Here is an 18,954-nt window from a genome sequence, read left to right on the forward strand (position 1 = left end):
TAAAGTCCTACAAGAAAAAGGCACATGCAGACAAGTACATACTGGAATGGCAATGCTGGTGTATGACAGGGGAAGACAGGGAAGCCTAGTGAGAAAATTAATTCACTTACAAGTATAATTAGTGCCAATATGTTTTCTCTCAGCAACTGAGATCTTCCCTTTAGAGCTTTTTGAGCCCAGGCTGACATAGTGGAGGACTAGGTGGAAGAGCTTAGGGGAAGCCACAGTGATAGGCACAACCACCTCTGGCTGGGAAAAATAAAAAGAAAGGGAAAAAGGAGGAATGGAAAGTACATTACTTGTTACTAGCACCCAGAGAAAGAAAAAAACATTTGGCAAAGACAAAAGGCTTGCGCAGCTTACAAAAGAGCATAGAACAAAATCTCCTGTGAAATAAAACTCTTGTTGAATACCAGCTGATCCACAAGGACACGGAATGGCTGAACTAACATGTGTTAATGTGATACACCAACAGTATTTCACTGTTATTCTCCCCACTCGGGCCATAAAGGAGGAATATGGTATCAAGGGCTGTTGATATTCCTGCCTTTCCAAGGAACAGGCTGCAGTCATTGATCGTAGTCTGAGATCCCACAGCATGCAGACACCTCAGACTGTCACTGAAACTTCTGATTCTCCACCAGATCCCACAGTTGCTTAGAACTGCAATACCAGGAATGCTGTCCTTGTCCTGGGGCTGAACTGACACCTCCAGACCCACAAAATTCTCTGCATTCACACAGCCCTATTACTTAGTTTACAGAAAAACTACATGTTAAGGGTCAGTGGTGGATTAGGAAAAAACAGGACTGGTGCAGTCTCATGGGTTTGGTTTCTTCCTTTCCATCCTAAATCCTAAAGCTCCCCTCACAATCCAGTTCCCACCAGTTCACCCGTCACAATCCACCTGCTGTCCCTTTCCAAGCTACTTGTGGCACAGTGACCTCCCCACCACTGTGGTCCACTCTGCTTCCCCAAATGCAAACAGTTTCTCTGTTTACCACATCTGAAAACAAAACAAAAAGCCCCTACAAAAGAAATGCAAAAAGCAGCTGAATTAGAAAGCATTTAAGAAATCACAGAAACCAAAGAGCTGCCCTCATTTACGAATGTGGAAAGATACAAAAAATTCAAAAATTATCTGGGATAAAAAAAAATCCAAGACCAAAACAACAAAAGAAAAATGACTGAAAAATGAAGAACATAAAGGAAATCATTGTGCAATGGTTATGTGTGCTTTTGTCCCGTGCTACAGTGATTCATTAGTCCCTAGACGAATGGAGGCTGGACACGACTATAACAAAGCACTACTTTCAAGACGAGTGAACAAATCCCATTTATTACTCAAATCTACTGTTTTAAAATTCTGCTTCATTTGATCAGCGGTTCAATCCAAAGTCAGAAGGGCCCTTCTCAGAGAAATTATGGTGACTTTCTATTTCTGTGATTTACTTATTCCCTCAGCTGTCGTTTAGTTTATTTATAGTCTGTCATGAAACTCAAATAAATGTTGCCAATTTGCCCCTGCTCACAGCTTCTTTTACTGAATCACACATTTTCCTGTTTGCTGTAATGTGAAGGTCTCATTCATAATAAAAGCTGTCATCTCTCTCTTCTTTACCCAATGTAAGTTCAAGTGTGAGATGACCTCAGTGACAGCACTGTGAATTTACCTGAAAATCTTATGGATACAGACTGTCATAGACTTGTGCAATTCAAATTATTTAGCCAAGCATTAATCTTCTGCTGTTTCCACTGTTCTTGGCATGACAAGATTTTCTGCACCTAGTATTATAGACTTTAAAGCTGTAAGTTCCCTCTTTAGAGCTGTCTCACAAAAAAGTCAACCTCAAAGAACATTTCTGAAGAAGGTATACTTGCACAAGCAACATGCAAAGTACCTGACAAAAATACCAACACTCACTAATCCAAACAGCAACATAGTGCCAAAGGGTTTGGATTAGTCAGATCCTGTCCTTTTTTCTGTCTTTTTTCCATGACCCTCTACACACATAGCAGTATTATAAAGACATATGTGCTATGCACTTTTGTTTTCATTTTCACCCCAAAGCCTTGAGTGAAATACCAGCTTACTTGTATAGAGGACATCTGTGCATATCCTCTCCAACTGAAGCTAGGAAATTCCTGAGGATCATAGCCAAACCGAATTTTCCCTCCTTGGACAGTAGTACCATCTTCAATCTCAAACTTCATGTGGTGCAGATCAGGAAAAAAATAGTTTTTTTCAGGCCTTTCAAGGAGGAAAAAAACCCAAAACAAATCAGCAAAGAATTACCAGTCATTTATAATCTGCATTTAAAGGTAAAAAGCAGTGGAAGGGAGGTGATCTACTGATGACTGAGGAATTCTGACAGCAACTCATAGATTCAAAATGGAGGCAATGAGAATTTTCTTTCCAGAAGCTTTTACAGCTTTCATACTTTTTCCTATACAACTTGATAGATACATAGACAGATATGCAATACTATTGCAAAATTGGTATTGGTCATTTAAGGAAACAAGTCAGAAAATCTTACTAAAATATAGGAAGGGAATCTGCCCAGGAAAATTAGCATCAATAACCAGTGCAATTTACCAAGTTACTTATCAACAAACCCAGAATGAAAGTATAACAAGGGACTTATGGGACTTATGGACTGAACAGCTGGACTCACTCCCGACAGGTGGTGCCCACGATGTGTGCCCTGCACCGGCAGCTGCCCCAGGGCCGGGAACAGGCTGGGCTGAGGGAGCCTCCAACGTCACACCTGCAGCCTGGCAGAAGCAGAGCACAGGCCAGATCAAAGAGTGATAAAAGTTATCAGAAAACACACCACGGCTTCACCTAATCAAACACCATTAATGACTCGTTTCCTCCTCCCAGAGCCCTTTAGACTCTTTCAAACACAACTTAATACACGTGCAGAAGCTGCAATTATTTTGAGCTCCCCGTGTTTGTGCCTGTTTTCTTTTTTATTTATTCCTAGAATGTGACAGAAGTCACTTTGTAAAAAAACCTCAATCAGTACACCATATCACATTGCTAAATGCAGGGCTGCTGTTTTGCAGAACTGTTACGCAAATGTTTTCCTAGCAAGTCAGAATTTCTGCAGTGATATCACAAAGAGTAACTATTTTTAAATACCCACAAACCACAGAATCTAAAACCTGACTTATAAAAATTGCAAGATGTTAATGTCTCAAAGTGTGGCACCCCAATATTTAATCTATCTGACAAAATTGCAATGTATGTGTTCATATACATATTTTCAACTGACACTGGACAACAATATTGAATGATTTTCTACAGGAGACAGGACTTGTGGCACAAACTAAAGGAGACCTCTAGTAATGAGGTATAATATGATGTACTAAGGAACAAGTATGTCAAGGCTAAAAATTTCAAGCTGGATTGACAGGCTGAGTGTTCCCAAAGAAGATTTATATTATAGCCTAAAAGCATCCTGTTTTCTAAGACATGCACAAAATGTCTGGGAAGCACAGTGGTAACATCTGCCTTGTTTCTTCTCTTGCTGAAAGGCAAAAGAGGAGTCACAAGCAAGGTTACAGGACCAGCACCAGTGCAAAATGCTGTGCACATGAGTAATTCAAACACCTCCATTCTAAAAGTACAGCCTAGGGAATTCTAAAGACTTTTGTGCTAAGTGCAAATGTTCCACCAGAGATGTCCTGTATTTATTTTACCTTGGCAGCCAAAATAATTCTTTTCTTCAAGAGCATAATAACCAGCTTCACAAGTGTCACAGGAATCTCCACAAACATTAGATTTGCAGTAGCAATGCCCATTTTCCTGTGAAGAAAATAAATTTCATCAAAAAACGTTTCAGTACCTTTCCAGAACTTTAATCTCTCAATACTCTGAATTCCCTCTACTTCTAAAGAGTAAAAGCCTTCTAATCTCAAAAAAAGCCCAAGAAACAACAAAAAAACCCAATCAAACAAACCAAACCAAAAAAAACCCCAAAAAACCAAAAAACACCACACCAAGAACCAAACCAAAAAACCACATAAACAAACAAATGAAAGAAAAAAAAACTAAAAAGGAAAAAAACCCACAAAACCCAAAAATCATTATCTGGACATTATTTCTGTCATTTAGGATCTTCAGAAACAGGCCAGAAAATACATAAACTCAAGAAGAAAATAATTTTTTAAAAACTTTATACATCCCTTGGATGTGTAAAATTGATTCTTTGACGTATAAAACTAGCCATTTTATGTTCAAAAGCAATAAACAGTACAAAGATTTCTACCTTACAAAATGTTATAATAATTTATCTTTACAATAATCAATTTAATTAATATCTTTCTTTTAATTTCACTTTACCTGCTGACATTCTCCAACTCCACTTAGTGTTCCACTCACATCACACTGGCATGCTGCACAGATGAAAAAAACCAAAGACACCTGCATTTCATCTTTTCATGATACTTTACAGGGAAAAATTCCACCACCCTGAATCTGCAATTTTGAGTCAATGTGCCACAAGATAGATTTTATTCTGGGAGGTTCAGAACAGCAGACAAGATACTGGTATGAGGTGAGAAGAAAAAGAGAAGGAGAAGGAATGAGGACTTCTAAGTGTGTGTGATTTACTAGTGTGTTTTAAAGTGATGTGACTTTTATTTGACAAAAAAACAGTATTGAGTTTGAATTTACAATTGTTTTCTTTCTTAGAAACATTCAGACAATTGATACAAAATAGTGTCTTCCAGCCTGACTGGCACCTTCTTTACTGCAGTGCTATTCCGGGACTAAATCAAGCCTCCATATGTAAAAGAAATGAAGAAAATATTGCAGGGAGGAACTATGCTCACCCAGAAGTTTGGAGAAACCCAATATTGACTCTGTGACTGAAAGTAGAGAATTACATGGAAAGTGCAGTACTTAATATTTGAGGAGTTGTTTAGTATTTAGAGATCTAAAGTAAAAAATGCAATGATACCATTATCAGGTCTAAAGCTACTCATCTTCAGTGGCTGTTGGGGTGGAATCTGTTCCAATGGAAACAGTTGGAGAGAACCTCTAAAGATTTTTTTTTTTTTATCTTTACCCTTTTAAATCTTAATTAATTATTATAATCTGCTGAAAAACACACACTCCCTATTGGAAAACATTGACGATCACAGGTTATTATACAGATATAAACCATAACAGATTTGTCACACCCTGAGGCCACAGGGAGGCACAGGAAGGCTTTACACTCCAAGCTAGGAAATAACATAAAGTTAAAAAGCACTATTTTTTTTCTCAAAACAATGAATCAAATTCTGATTTCAGGGTTACAGGTAAAAATCCTGCCTTGCTCCAGTAGATCTGCTGTAGGGCCATATGAAGTGAATATCATTGTAACTCCAGAGCACATCCAGGTTCAGCAGTAGCCAAACACCCAGGAAATTAAGGCCTGGTTTCTGAAAGTAACTGCTGGTATCACGGGTAATTTGGTGTTACCATTAAGCAGCATGAGAAACATGCTGTTAACAAGAGTTTAGTTAAAGTCACAAAGAGCACCACAGACAGTTTCAGAGAATAAAGATGACTATATGTCATAAGCCAGAGAAATATGCGATGAAGCCCTACCTGTACATCCCTCGGGGTTTTCTTTGGCCAGGTTCCAGTACAAGGGTTTGCATTTACTGCAGGTAGGACCTTCAACATGCTGCAGACATTGACAATATCCCTAACAACAGAAAGCAGCTAATATGGGTTCACCTGCTTCATAAAAATCCTATTGCTCTTTTCTACTAAGAAAAACCTAACATTGTTAAGAGCTCATGCAGTTTTACTGACTTTTACAGACACATGGGTCTCAGGCTGATTCAGCCATCTTGGATATTTCTGTCTCATACTATCAGCACAGGATTGTTCCACCCTGCATATTTTTAATGTATCTAATTTATTCTAAGGGTCCCAAAGGATGTTCTTTCCAATTCTTTTATAGCCTTATTAGAACTGCTCTAAAGTATTAACTGTTTTGCACAAAGAATAAACCCCATATTTCCTTAAAAATACCAACTCATTTTCATATTTAATCTTTTCTTTATTGGTGGAAGACACACATAGCTCTACACAGAAGCCTACATAGCCCCTACCATCCATCTCACCCTTTGGGTGGTCTTTGCTACACATTTAACAATGCCTGTAATTTCTGGTAATATACAACTACTAATACCCATCATAGTATTAATAACAATAATAGTGGAATGGCAACAAAGATGTAATGATTTTTCAAGAATAATTTGATGCTGAAAGGCCTGTTGCAACCCAGACCCAGAAGGTCTTTGAGACATGCATAGGCTTATATTTTCCTGTATATGTTAGTGTTAAGAACATGAACAGTATGCATATTTTATATATAAAAGATAACCCCCCCCACCCTTGACAAGGTTTTGCACTGGTATGATCAAAGAACAAAACACAAAGTTTATTTCCACTCCTACTTTTCAAAAAAGCTCATGCAATTCTTTTAGAATCTAAGAGCAGGCTTCAGGGCTTGAGCAATGAGCTGGATGTGTTCAGCAAAGGCACATGAATGATTAACATGCACTGTTAGCTGCAGTGGCACAATACTTACAGAGTGAGAACCAACGCTACCTGCAGGGTCACACTCGCTGTTGACACCTTTATGAAACAGAAACATGGAAAGATCTTTTGAAAACAGAGATGTGGAATGTGGTAGTGAGAAGCACAACGTAGCAGGTATGAGCTGGAAAGGGTTTTTTAATACGGTTACTTTGTAGAGGCTCAAATGCTTTGAACTCCAAGACACAGGAAGCCTTTAATAATGATCTTTTAAATGTGTGTTTAGCCTGATTTATAGTATTTGGGTTTGTATACAAAGCAGTCACATGGAAAAACAGAACATTAACCTATGGAACTGACAGATATTTTCTTAAAGTTCCTGTCCCGTCAAAATTGAGATCTTTTAAATGGAAATATATTTGAGAAGATTTATTTTCTTCCATGTTGCAGAAATAGGAAGGAAAACCCTGGTAAAAGTATGGAAGGCTTTTACTCACGCCAGCAGTTGGGATAGCTGTAATATCCTGGAGCACACCGGTCACATCTCAGCCCAGCATAGTTACTATGGCACAGACACTGTCCTCCAGGACCACAGGTACTCCCCAGTGAGCCAACACCATCACAACTGCATTCTGCACAGAGGAAAAAATATAACAGATACATGTCTAAACCTAGAATTTTCAAAAAAACTTACCTTTGAATATAAATCTATCATTTACGTTCAGATTACCAGACAAACCATAATTTTACCACCAAAAATAAATATCCCAAAACGGAAGGTTATTCTGCAATTGCCTCCTCAACCACTGATAATCTTGGTTCCTGCAGTTCTGTAACTCACAGCTAAGGGATTCAGTTTGATGCCTTGCAAACCACATGTAAGAGACATAAATCTGTCTTACATTTGGGAAGAATGTCTCATGAGAAAAATACTTCAGAAATCTTTAAAAAATATACTCAAAGCATGTTGTCATGGTACCACTATTGAGATATCACTACTTTGGACAAACAGCTAAAGACAAGACCTGCCATTTTCTTGAGATGATGCTGGGATGTTCCACAGGGTCACACTTCACAGGCGCGGGAATGGGATCCCATCTGGGCATCCCAGCTGTCCCAGGTACAAGACGAAGTGCTGTAGTTAAACCACTTGGATGTCATGACTGGCAGAAATGGCTGACTGACAGAAATAAAAAGCTAACACTGTCTTCCTTGTTACATGTTCATGTTTCTGGTTCCCCCTTTTGGTTCCTCTTTCTGCTGCAGTCAAAGACATCTGACTTTGCCATGTTTACTTCAAAGATGCTTGGAAAGACACAGGGCTTGCTAGGAAGTTAGGGTAAGAGAAATCCAAACACTGAAGCTTCCAAGAACAGCACCTCCACTAGAGTCCCCATCATTTGACTATTATATTGCATTCTCTCCTAATTTTAGTATTAAGAGTTTTGTTTAAAGGCTTTGTTTCGATATCACTTTATTTGAATAAAGCTTCTATTGAGTTCAACAAGTCAAGACCAGAGAGATTAGTTCTAGTCACAGCAGCCCAAAAAATATAGATCTGTCTCCCCTTTGAAGATGACAATTCCTTACAGGAATAGCAGGCTGGGTTGCTCACTTTCCCCCACAGCTTGCAGCACACTGTGTTAATTTATGTTTAAACCCATGGCAGCTCATTTTAACTGAACAAACTGTGAACTGCGGCAATTCTGAGTAATCCCACTGACTGTGTTTTCAAGTATTTTTATCTGTCTTTTACAATTTGTTTTTGCATGCTCTTTTAAGCTTTTATGTCTCTTTTCAGCTTTTGGTGTTCAAAGATCAAACATATTCAATACGGGCTTGATTTGCTTTAAGATTGCTACTTGATTTTGCTCTAGGAAAAACCCCCGTCATTTTAAAACCACTGAACAGTGTGTACCAATGCAGAATCCTGATTTAATGTTTTTCATTAAAAATGTTCATTTACTCCAAACCACAAAACCCACAATCATGGGTTTTATTAACCCACAATTTATTCCACCCATTGTGTTTGGTAACACAACCCAGTCTATCTTTGCAAGGTGCCACAGTTTAACCCCAGCTGACAAATAGGTACAATCAGCCACTCACACCCCACCCATGGGATGGGGGGAAGAATTGGGAAAAAAGGTAAAACACAGCACTGCACCCAGTACTAGGAATAAAATTAACTCTACCCCAGCTGAAACCAGGGCATGAGGGCATAAAGAATTCTGCTGTCCCTTTACAGGAGTCAAATAACTGTATAAGCCCAAAGGAAGAAGACTGATGTAGCCAACAGCCAAAAATAACAAGAGAGAAGAAAGCAAATCACAATGTTATACATAAATCTCGTTAATCAGTCCAGGAAAGCACATACCAGAACTCTGCAATATTCTATATTTTTTCTCAATGGAAAAATCATTCACTTTAAAGGCAGACAAAACCTAGGGCCAAATAGGACTTGATGGAAGTCGTCATATAAACTCAAGACCATTATAACACTCAAAAGTTATACTCCATTAACTTCCTTGTCTTGTAAAATGCAGGCTAGTCCTTGGGAAACTCCACCGATATCTTTAAGTTTCATGCCTATGTGGACACAGGTTGGGTTAGTTCCTCCTGTCAGATGATCTCAAATGAGTGAGAAACCACCATGAAGAGCAAAATGAGAGCTTCAGATTTTCAGATTTACAGGACACACCTTTTTCAAGGTACCGAACTTTGGTACCAAACAAGGGACCAAAGATTCTCTGCAAAAGCAAACCAGTGTTTCACAGTTCTGCTATCCTGCTTCCTCAGTAGTCAAGTGTGCCCTGTTGCTGTGGGCCTCCATGTGAGGACAGCTCTCAAATGCTTTGGTTATTAGTAAGACAGCTGTGCTGACTGAGGGTACATCAAACAGTCTGACCATGAGGGAAAAAAAGGCCTGAAATTGGAGAATTAAAATATATAAGGATTTCCCTGGAGAGCAGAAGAGGGAGTTGCCCATTTGCTGCTGTGTACATTGCTTTGGCTGCTGTCCTGGAAAACACCGCTGTGTGCCTTTTCAGGGCCCTGTTTGATGCTGTACATGCAACCAGCAGCCTTACCTTGACAGGCAGGAAACGAGTGGTGGCCAGACTGGCAGCTGTCACACTGAAGTCCAATGACCCCCGAGCGACAAAGACACCTCCCAAGGGAATCGCAGACTTCGGGCTGGGTACCCACCAAGTTACATTCACACACTGCCAATGAGAAAAGGTATTTCAGAGGCAGCCTCTGTACAGGCTCTCTTCTTTTATCTTTATTGAAATAAAAATACATTTGAAAAGAAAAGCAGTAAAACCAACTCCCTGCTCCCTGACACTCAACAGGACAACAATTTTCCCATCAAATTTATACAGATTCGTAACAGCTTTTATTGATGGCTCACATCTGTAGCAATTCAGGAACAAGGAAAACATTAATGAAAGAGCAGTGAAGCATGTTCAAAGTTCCATTATCAGTGTCAAAGCACTACACTTGGCCTGGCCCCACTGAGAGTCTGATTTATCAATCCCAAGTGGTTTGCCAACTTTGAAAGCAGTTCCATTGCTTCTGGGACTGAAGCAAAACAATTTATGGTTTAGATTTACAATCTCAGGTGGGAGTGGTCAATAACTTGCCTGAAAAGACAGTACAGAGATAGCTATTAAAGTTCAAAACCAGTCAGTTTTCTAGTATTGATTAGATGGGGTGGTAGCTTGATGCATCAAAGTGAGGCTGCAAACTCATATTAAACACAATTTAAAAAAAAAAAACCCAAGGATAAGTAACAGCAATATTTCCAAACTTATTCTAAGTTTAATCAATGTTACTAAATCCAAACACAAACTAGAGTCTGGCAACTACATCAAACATGACACAGCAACCAACGAAACAGGCATTTTTAGATCAAAATCTCCCCTCATCATATTATTCTTGTTTGACTTGTGTGAATTTTGGGAGAGCATATTACAAATACATGTCCATGGCAAAATAACTTCATCCTTCAGTATAAAACCTGGGCATTTGGTGTTTGGGATATGCTTGCCAAAAGGGAGTGTTTGGCTTACCATGGCAGAAGGGGTACTGAAAAAATCCAGCTGCACAGGCATCACAGGAAAAACCCCCAAATCCAGTTCGACATCTGCACTGCCCAGTACGTCCATCACAGTCACTGCCCAGCACTCCTGCACCATGGCACTGGCATGCTGAAGAGCACATTTGAAAAGAAAACATTTGCAGTATTATGATCTTAAAGTTCTTATTTCCCTTGGAAGCCAAAGGTTGGCATTTATCCTGGAGCACAAGCTCCAAGTGTCAAAGAAACTACATCACTTACGTAGACACTGGGGGCCAAAATACCCTGGTTTGCAGCCTCCTTCTAGTTGAAACAGGAAAGGAAAAGAAATAAATGAAGTTAGTGCGTATATTCCCAGAATTCCTTGTTATTTTGCAGAGAATAGTAAATCAGTACTTATTAAACATTACTCTTGAACAAAAATACCCTGTTTGTATGAGCCTTACATGCAAAATCTCATTCAAAAAGCCACAATCTGCAATTGTGCTTAGCCTGACAGCACAAATTTACAACTTCTACTGAAAATTCCACTTGGAGGAAGCTGCCTTTCTTATGCCTTCAAATTCAGGTGCTGCTCGTTGAAAGTGCAAAGAGCTCAATATTTGTTTTCTCCTGTTATATTTATTCACTTTCCTTTGGATTTTTTTTTCTTTTAAAAATTTGTGAGAGAAGGGGATATGAAACAGAGCATACCCAGAGGCCTACCAGGGCAATTATTCTGGATGCTGCATGAAGGTGAAGTGCATTAGAAGTATGCAAGTGATTAAGTGCTAGCTGTGATGATGTCTCCGTTGCGCTATACGATAATATAGGCTAGAAAATGTAACTCTACCAAGGGAATCATTGTATGGATTTCAGGCAGCTTTGCAGTGGGCTAAACAAGAAATATGAAGTTTTCTTAAAAATCAAGTCCTTCACTGCCAACGGCAACGTACAATTTTCCAGGTGAGAGAGGACAGTCCAGAGGCAGAGACCAATTAGCCTCAAGAAAGAGATTTACACCACAAAGCAGTGGCTGTCATGTCAGAAAGTTGTACATGTCAGAAAGTCTTGATAGATTTGTTCTTAAGTGCACTAAACAAGATGGTCAGCCCCTCCTGCAGATGTCTGCCAGAGGCTGGCCGAAGTCATTTTGATCCACAACTCTTTCTGGAGCTAGCCCACTAAACTGTTTGGTATAAACATGACAACGTGATGAACTTCTGACAAGAAAAAATGTTCTCTTGAAAGATAAATACCAACAGAGGCAAAATTACTGCCTAAAAATCAGCTTAATGCTTCTATGACTCTAAGAAGAGCAGGCACCACTGAAACAGTGAAAAATAGCAACATAGAGAAAAAGAGTGAAATGGGGAAAAACCACCAAGAACTTGCCTATTATGTCACCAGCCACTTCATCTCTTGGAATTGAAGGAGTAGGAGGATATACAGGAGTATCTTTAAAACAAGAGAAACAATGAGGAGCATTTGAAACAAACACATTAATTTCATTAAGAACCATGACAAACAATGAAGTCATCTACCATCCCAATACAGAGAGCATGATATTCATATTACTCCAGTAACAAACTTCCGCTTAGTTTTCTTTAGTTTTCTTAGGAGAGAGGTAAGAGAGATGGCACTTCTGATTCCCAATTCAGATACAAAGTTCCCTTCTCAAAAAAGCAGCATGAAAGGCCAGACACCATTTGGAAATGCCACCGGGTTGCTTTCCTGCTCCCTATCCTTTTGTGCAGAAAGCTTTCTTACACTGGACAGCCTTGTGAAAATTATCTAAGATCTTTATATTTCTTTCACATTTCCTGCTTCCAGCTGAAGGTCCATCTCCTTCTATGTGGCATTACCACCTGCCACAGGAACTGTCATAATTCATGACATGTACACCTTAGAAGCTTTTATTTGAGAGTCCTCCAGATTGCTAGATTATCTTTCCATTCTTAAACATTATCTTTCCATTCTTAAACATTCTTGCACTGAGATGGGATCCAAAGTCAATGAGCTACAAACATCAGTGTAACTTAGATCAATGTCTACCTGAGCTGAACTAATTTTAAAAGGTCAAGTTTCATTCAAGAAGATGCATGACATGTGATAATCTAGAATGCAGTGTACAGACAACATTCTATCACAGCCATTGCATTCAAACAACATTCAATTTTCACAGGGTTTTTTTTTCCCTTTGTTTTGCATTGTTTTCCCTCTTCTTGTGTTTCTATTGTGGTACATCTCTTCTAGTCAGACCTCAGATCTTGTCCCAGATTAACACTCGTTTTTTACCAGCTGTCAGAAACACACGTCTTTTTCCTGAAGGCACAAAACATCCCACTGATGCATTTCTGCAATCTTTTCATGAAATCAGAAGCTTTTATGCAGCAATCCTGATGCTACATTATCTGCTCAGTTATTTATATGTAATTTTTAATGGGAAAAGCATTGTTTATCAGAGATGCGAGTTCCAAGTCCTAGGAGGTGTCAAGGAGAACACATAATCATTTTCTCCCCTCTCTGTCATTACAGTCATGTTCTATTTCTCTGTGCAGGTGGTCTTTATCCCTAAAAATCCTGACACATGTTTAAACAATTTGTTCAGGGCTTTAGAACTGGAGTTCACAACTCACTGAGGATAGGCTGCAAACTTGATGTCTCAAATGATTTTTTTCTTTCAAAAGAATCAAAATGATTCTTTTGTTTTAAAGAATTGTGAGAATGCAGCACAATCTCTGTTTTTCAAGTCACTATCATTTTGTTAAATAAACCCAACTCTCTCAGTATTGCAACAACTGATTTATCAGAACACATAAACATGCGAAGGTGAAATACCAGATGTTTTTTTTAACCAAGTCATGAGCAATTTAAAACCATTAATTCTTTCATGCACATTTAAAATACAGAAAAAGAGGCTATTTTACTTGCACACTTACAGACACAAAATGGATAACCATAGAATCCATCAGCACAGCGTTCACAGTGGTCTCCCTGGAAATTCTGCTTACAGAAGCAGCGGCCAGACCCTTCCTCACAGCCATCTGCATGCTCCAAGTTACAACTGCAGGCTAAGCAAAAGTACCAGCAATTAGGCACTCTCTGGAAAATAATCAATTTGCCTTTTACAGCAGTGCACAATGGCATTGTAACAACAAACCTGCAGATGTGAATGACTCATTATTTAAGGAATTAACACTTCCCAAGTACTTACATATCACCAATACATCCCTTAAAAGTAAAACCCACATTAGTTTCTTGGAGGGTTTAGGATTTTTTAATTCTAAAACCTGCATATTGCTCCTCCACAGCATGGCAGCAATTTTTCTGTGGCAACCACTCATCTCTCTCCATGGTCTAGACTAAGTGCCACACCATTCACTTTCACTTACACACTACATGCAACACTATGACCACAGCCCTGCTGACTTCCCACTCCTTTCAATCCCCAAACACAACATAACTGTAGTTTCCTACAACCTGTCACATGGCTCCTTCAACCTGTTTGTAATTAAACACTTCCCTCTTACCTATATTCAGTTCTTTTTCAAATGTTCTATTAGTAATTACCCTACTGCATTACCTATTAGTCAATGGGCTCAGCACTGCATAAGATCAGAGTAGTGATCCTTGTGACCTTCTGAGCTAAAAAATAAAATTTTCAAGTGACCAAGCATCAAAGGATAGCTCCCATGTACATCAGAGAGCTAAGAAAAACAAGATCATGGGAACATGAGATGAGAATGGTTTCCTAGGGGTCCTGAGATCCTCCTCACTGTGGGGTGTGTAGCAGTATCCCAGGTTTCCATGATCCTGTCTCCTCTATACCCTTTTATGCCCTATTATCTATTTGTCTGCCGTTCTGAATATGCTCATAAACACAACTTATTCTTCTCGTAAATTGAGAAGAATATAATTTAAAGAGTTTAAAGCAACACAGAAATTAATTTGTAGCTGTTCTCCAACATCTTTTGCCCATTCTTCCATTTCTTCCTCCCCAAAAGACACATCCTATGCCTTGGTTATATAGCCCAAACCCCTCAAGCCACCAAGAGAAGATTTTGGAGAAGGACTCACGTATACAACCACCAGGAGCTCTCACTGGAACACCGTAGGGACGATAGTAACCTTTTGCACACTTCTCACAGTTAATCCCAGCCGTGTTGTGCTGTGCAAAATAAAACAGAAGGATAATACAAGATAAAGAGAGGAACTTGGAAGAACTAAGAAATACTAAGAAACAATAACATCCTCTACACTGTTTCTGTATACAATTAAGAATGGGAAAAAATAGAATATGACTGCAATAAAGAATCAATCATCATGCGGTGTTCTTTAACCACCTGTTCTCTACAGGGTTCTGAATCATGGTATTCTCACATAAAGCAGCTGGATTTTTTCTTTAAAGCACTACAAACCCCTCCTCCCATACAAAAAAAATCTTTGGAAAAATATTTCTTTATATCATAAAATATCTCTTTTAGGCTACTTACCACCACGTATTGTACATATTGCTCAAGAGGCTGCATCATGAATTTTTTCTTGTACTATATATTAATTTTCTGAATACCTTGTGTCTAAGATCAGCAATACCAAAAGACACCAAAAACTGAACAGTCCAGCAAGCACAAAATATATTTTTCATTAGAAAAGTGTATGTCTCTATAAATATGTGGTTTGGGCACACCAGAAAAAAAAATCCTAAGTAATTTGAACTACTGCAGTGATGGCAAGTACAAGTTGAGTAAATCATGGTCATGAGGCACCCTGATGAGCTCACAGACATAGAACCAGGGAACCAGAGGAGGAAGCTCAGCCCTGGAGCAACCAAAACATTTCCCCCAGCTCCCACTCCCTGTTTAGTTCCTCTTTAGGGAGTGTTGCAAATCAGAGCTGAGCAGGGACACAGCATTTCCTGGATGGACTGGTGAACAGTTCATGAGCAGGGCATTCAGGACTCTGCCTGTTCCTCAGTGGCTACTGGAGCTCACTCCAGTGGCACATCAGTGGCCCCAGCCCAGACAGAGCTTCAGGAAGATGCCAGAAGGACAATGCAGCAGGGTGCAAGTAATCCAGAAGTTATTTTGAATGTATGAAAGCCACGCAAACAAGACAATTAGCAGAATTACAGTTCTGGGCTTCTGGAAAGCAAACTTGTCCTTGCTCAGAGAGCTGCTTGACAAGACACTGTGTGGAAGTGTCGTGAGTGGGAAAGGGGACCAAGAGAGACAGTTGATTCTCATGGACAGCGTCCTTAGAACTAGAACCATTTTTCCCAACATGCAAGCATGGCAGAAGGCCAACACAGATAAACATAGAGTTCCTGATTGATCTCAAACTCAGAAAGAAAGTGCATGGAAAGTGGAAGCAGGGACAGGCTGCTTGGTGGCAATACAAAGACATTGCCCAAATATGTGATAGTGGAGTTAGGAAAGCCAAAGCTTGGCAGTGTTAAAACTAGCAAAGAAGGTGAAGTGCAAGAAGAAAGATTAGAGGAGCAGCAAAAGAAAAGCTAATGGGGGTAGGGGCCCATGGCTCAGTGGGGAAGGAGATTCAGTGAAGAAATTCGGAACACACAAAGGAAGGTAATAGGAGATTTCCAGGGCAAAATATTCCCAAATCAACCTCATGAACTTCTGTGATATGATGACAGGTGCTGTGGGCAGACCCAGGCAGAAGCACATGGCATCCAAGAAGAGGTTGAGATGCTTTGGTTTTTTCAGAATTAAGAAGAGAAGGGTGAATTTACTGCTACCTACAACTACTGGATTAGAGAACCCAGAGGACATGGACCCAGTCTCGTATCAGAGGTGCACAGCAAAAGGATGAGAGGCAACAGGCACAGACTGGAACATAAAAAATTTCGATTAGATACTAGGGACAAAATTTGTCATTCAGGCAGTCAAACACTGAAACACGTTGCTGTGAGTGGCTGTGGCATTCCAATCTTTGCAGGTGTTCAAAGCTTGGAGGAATGAGTTGCTGAGCACTTTGAGTAGGACTCTGTGATTTCCACAGCTCCTTTGTCATCATACTCTAAAGAAACTGATTCTATTATTGTATGCAACAGCTCAGTTATATCACTTCTTCATTCAGGCATCCATTCCTAAAACTTTTCTTTCCCCTGACACAAACAGAAAAAGTAAACTAAAATTCTTGCACTTTGTCAGGGAAAACCAAAAACCAAAAAACAAAAACCAGAAAAACAAAACAAACAAACAAAAACACCGCAAAAAACAAACAAAAGCCAAAAAAATCAAAACAAACAAAAAACCAAAACAAAAATAAAACAACAACAAAAAAAACCCAACAAAAAACCACATCTATAATTGGACTTATTGGATTCATTTAATCCAACATGACTTCCACAAAATTAATTACAAACAATTCATATCGGTCATAAAACTAGGATTTGTAGATTTAGACTAATTTGACTAATTTTGTTCTATCTTTGAAGCAGTATTAAAAGAAATGTTCTTTCATGAACAAAGAGCTGACAGAAAGGAACAACATGGTAAATCTTAGTAGACTGCATGAACAAAGTTCTGCACATAAATGTCAACTGGAAGACAAAGAACATTTCTTCTACTCATGTTAGTAAAAATAACGCTACTCTCTTCTGACTGCCTTTTGGACAATATCTAATTGTATTGTGGCAAGAATATGGAAAACATGCTCTATACTGGATATTTGCCTTTTTAGTTGCTTAAATACAGCAATATTTTAAAATGCACAACATGATAATACATAAACCATGATGCATAGATTTCACAGGAACATAGAATTGATGATAACTTTCCTGTAATGCCAAATTCTGGTCAGCTGCTTGTCAGACATCAGATGACTTGATAACAAAAGGAAGACAGACTTCCAACTAAGTCTGGATTTATTTAACCACAAGATCACTGAACCAATGAATGACTCAGGTTGTAAGGGACCTCAGGAGGTCAAGTAATTCAGTCCTGCTACAAGCAGAGAAAAGGCCAAGATTAGATCTTCATCAGATTCTTATTTGATCTTTCCTCATAGTCATTGCCAAAGTACAACAAAATCAGGATGAAAGAAATTCTTGTTCCTTCCAAGAATGTGCTATCCATTTATGACAGACACAGTCTCTGATTCCAAAGTCACTCTCTGATTCCAAATTTACAACTTTTGATTCAGTCCAACGAAGCCCCTAAGATAGTTATGGAGCTCATCCCCCCAGTTTTCAGAGGAAACTGAGGGAATGACTTTGGTTGGCATGGAGGGGGAAGGTGCGTAATGACTGTTTCCTCTACTTAAGCCACCTTTCCTCTACACAAAAGACAGAATCAACTCTTCTCACGTAAGCACAGCACAAGTCCAAAAGCCAACTATCACAAGCTGCAACTGGGGAAATTCCAACTGAACAGGAGTGTGATTAAGTGCTGTTAAAGATTACCAAGAGTGTGTGTAAAGTGCATCCTCAGAAATTTGGAGAATTCAACTGGGTGTTTCTCAATACAACTGGATATAATTTTGCATCTAGCCTTGGTTTGGGTGGAGCACTAATCCAAAAGGATTCCAGAGGGCTCTTCTAAGATTCTGGCTTTCCCAATTTATAACTTTCCATCTTGGTATAGTCTAGACCCTCCTTTATTTCTGCTGATGAGAGAGAGCCCTCTGTGTTTTGCTGCAGTAAGGAACAAGCTGGCCTGAGCTGGCATTTAATTTGGTTAGTTTTACTTCCTTCTGTTAAGCAGGGAAATGGCAGACTTTGTAACAACAGGAAAGGGGATTTTTATAGCTGATTAAATTGTTTGGTTTGATTGTGTGGTTTTGTTTTGATCACACAGGACTGAGCATAAATACAATTTTTATGTGACTTTTACACATTACCAAATAATGTTGAATAAGGTAAATTATTTTCATGCACCTTTTTCCACACTTTGAGTACAAGCAGTAACACCATCACAGAAATGGGCCTATTTGGACTGGTCAGACCCAAAACTACTGGTGTGAACATTTTTTTTAACTGATCAAAATAATCTTTTTACCTGGCAGTTAATGCAGACTCCTCCACCTTCATAATGCCCATGAATGTTTAAGCTTTCTCGATGCTGATCAACATCAGCATCATAGTAGCAATCAGTGGCATGTCCATGGCAATTGCAGGCTGAAAAAGCAATATTCCATGTCAGCTTTCTTTATAACGCTGTAATTTAGCAATCTACAGCATCTACCTCCAGCAGAGGTGTAAAATAAGATTAGCTTTTTTTGTGTGTACACACACTCAGGCATGCTGAAGTATACTCAAATGCACATATTTACCTATAAACAACTGGATTTTCATACCAGAAACAGTACAGTAATGTAGACATGAAGA

At 39.1% G+C, this 18,954-nt stretch overlaps 1 protein-coding gene across 1 annotated transcript in view; it reads right to left on the minus strand.

The window, feature by feature from the left end:
- The window catches only part of LAMA3 (laminin subunit alpha 3), a 106,527-nt gene that overhangs the window by 62,674 nt on the left and 24,899 nt on the right, over positions 1-18,954 (minus strand). Inside the window, exons 8-22 of the mRNA XM_066182428.1 lie at positions 18,626-18,744; positions 14,685-14,775; positions 13,547-13,678; positions 12,000-12,062; positions 10,887-10,928; positions 10,618-10,755; positions 9,634-9,768; positions 7,042-7,176; positions 6,597-6,643; positions 5,603-5,702; positions 4,349-4,401; positions 3,706-3,811; positions 2,676-2,775; positions 2,095-2,251; positions 111-249 (exon numbers count right to left, since the gene is read on the minus strand). Of these exons, the coding sequence (XP_066038525.1) occupies positions 111-249; positions 2,095-2,251; positions 2,676-2,775; positions 3,706-3,811; positions 4,349-4,401; positions 5,603-5,702; positions 6,597-6,643; positions 7,042-7,176; positions 9,634-9,768; positions 10,618-10,755; positions 10,887-10,928; positions 12,000-12,062; positions 13,547-13,678; positions 14,685-14,775; positions 18,626-18,744 (1,557 nt within the window). The remainder of the gene's footprint in view (positions 1-110; positions 250-2,094; positions 2,252-2,675; positions 2,776-3,705; positions 3,812-4,348; positions 4,402-5,602; positions 5,703-6,596; positions 6,644-7,041; positions 7,177-9,633; positions 9,769-10,617; positions 10,756-10,886; positions 10,929-11,999; positions 12,063-13,546; positions 13,679-14,684; positions 14,776-18,625; positions 18,745-18,954) is intronic.

Source organism: Chamaea fasciata, unplaced genomic scaffold (genome assembly GCF_029207755.1).
Source record: "Chamaea fasciata isolate MVZ Bird 193981 ecotype frontalis unplaced genomic scaffold, bChaFas1.0.hap1 SCAF_1, whole genome shotgun sequence".
In the NCBI taxonomy this organism is placed as follows: domain Eukaryota; kingdom Metazoa; phylum Chordata; class Aves; order Passeriformes; family Sylviidae; genus Chamaea; species Chamaea fasciata.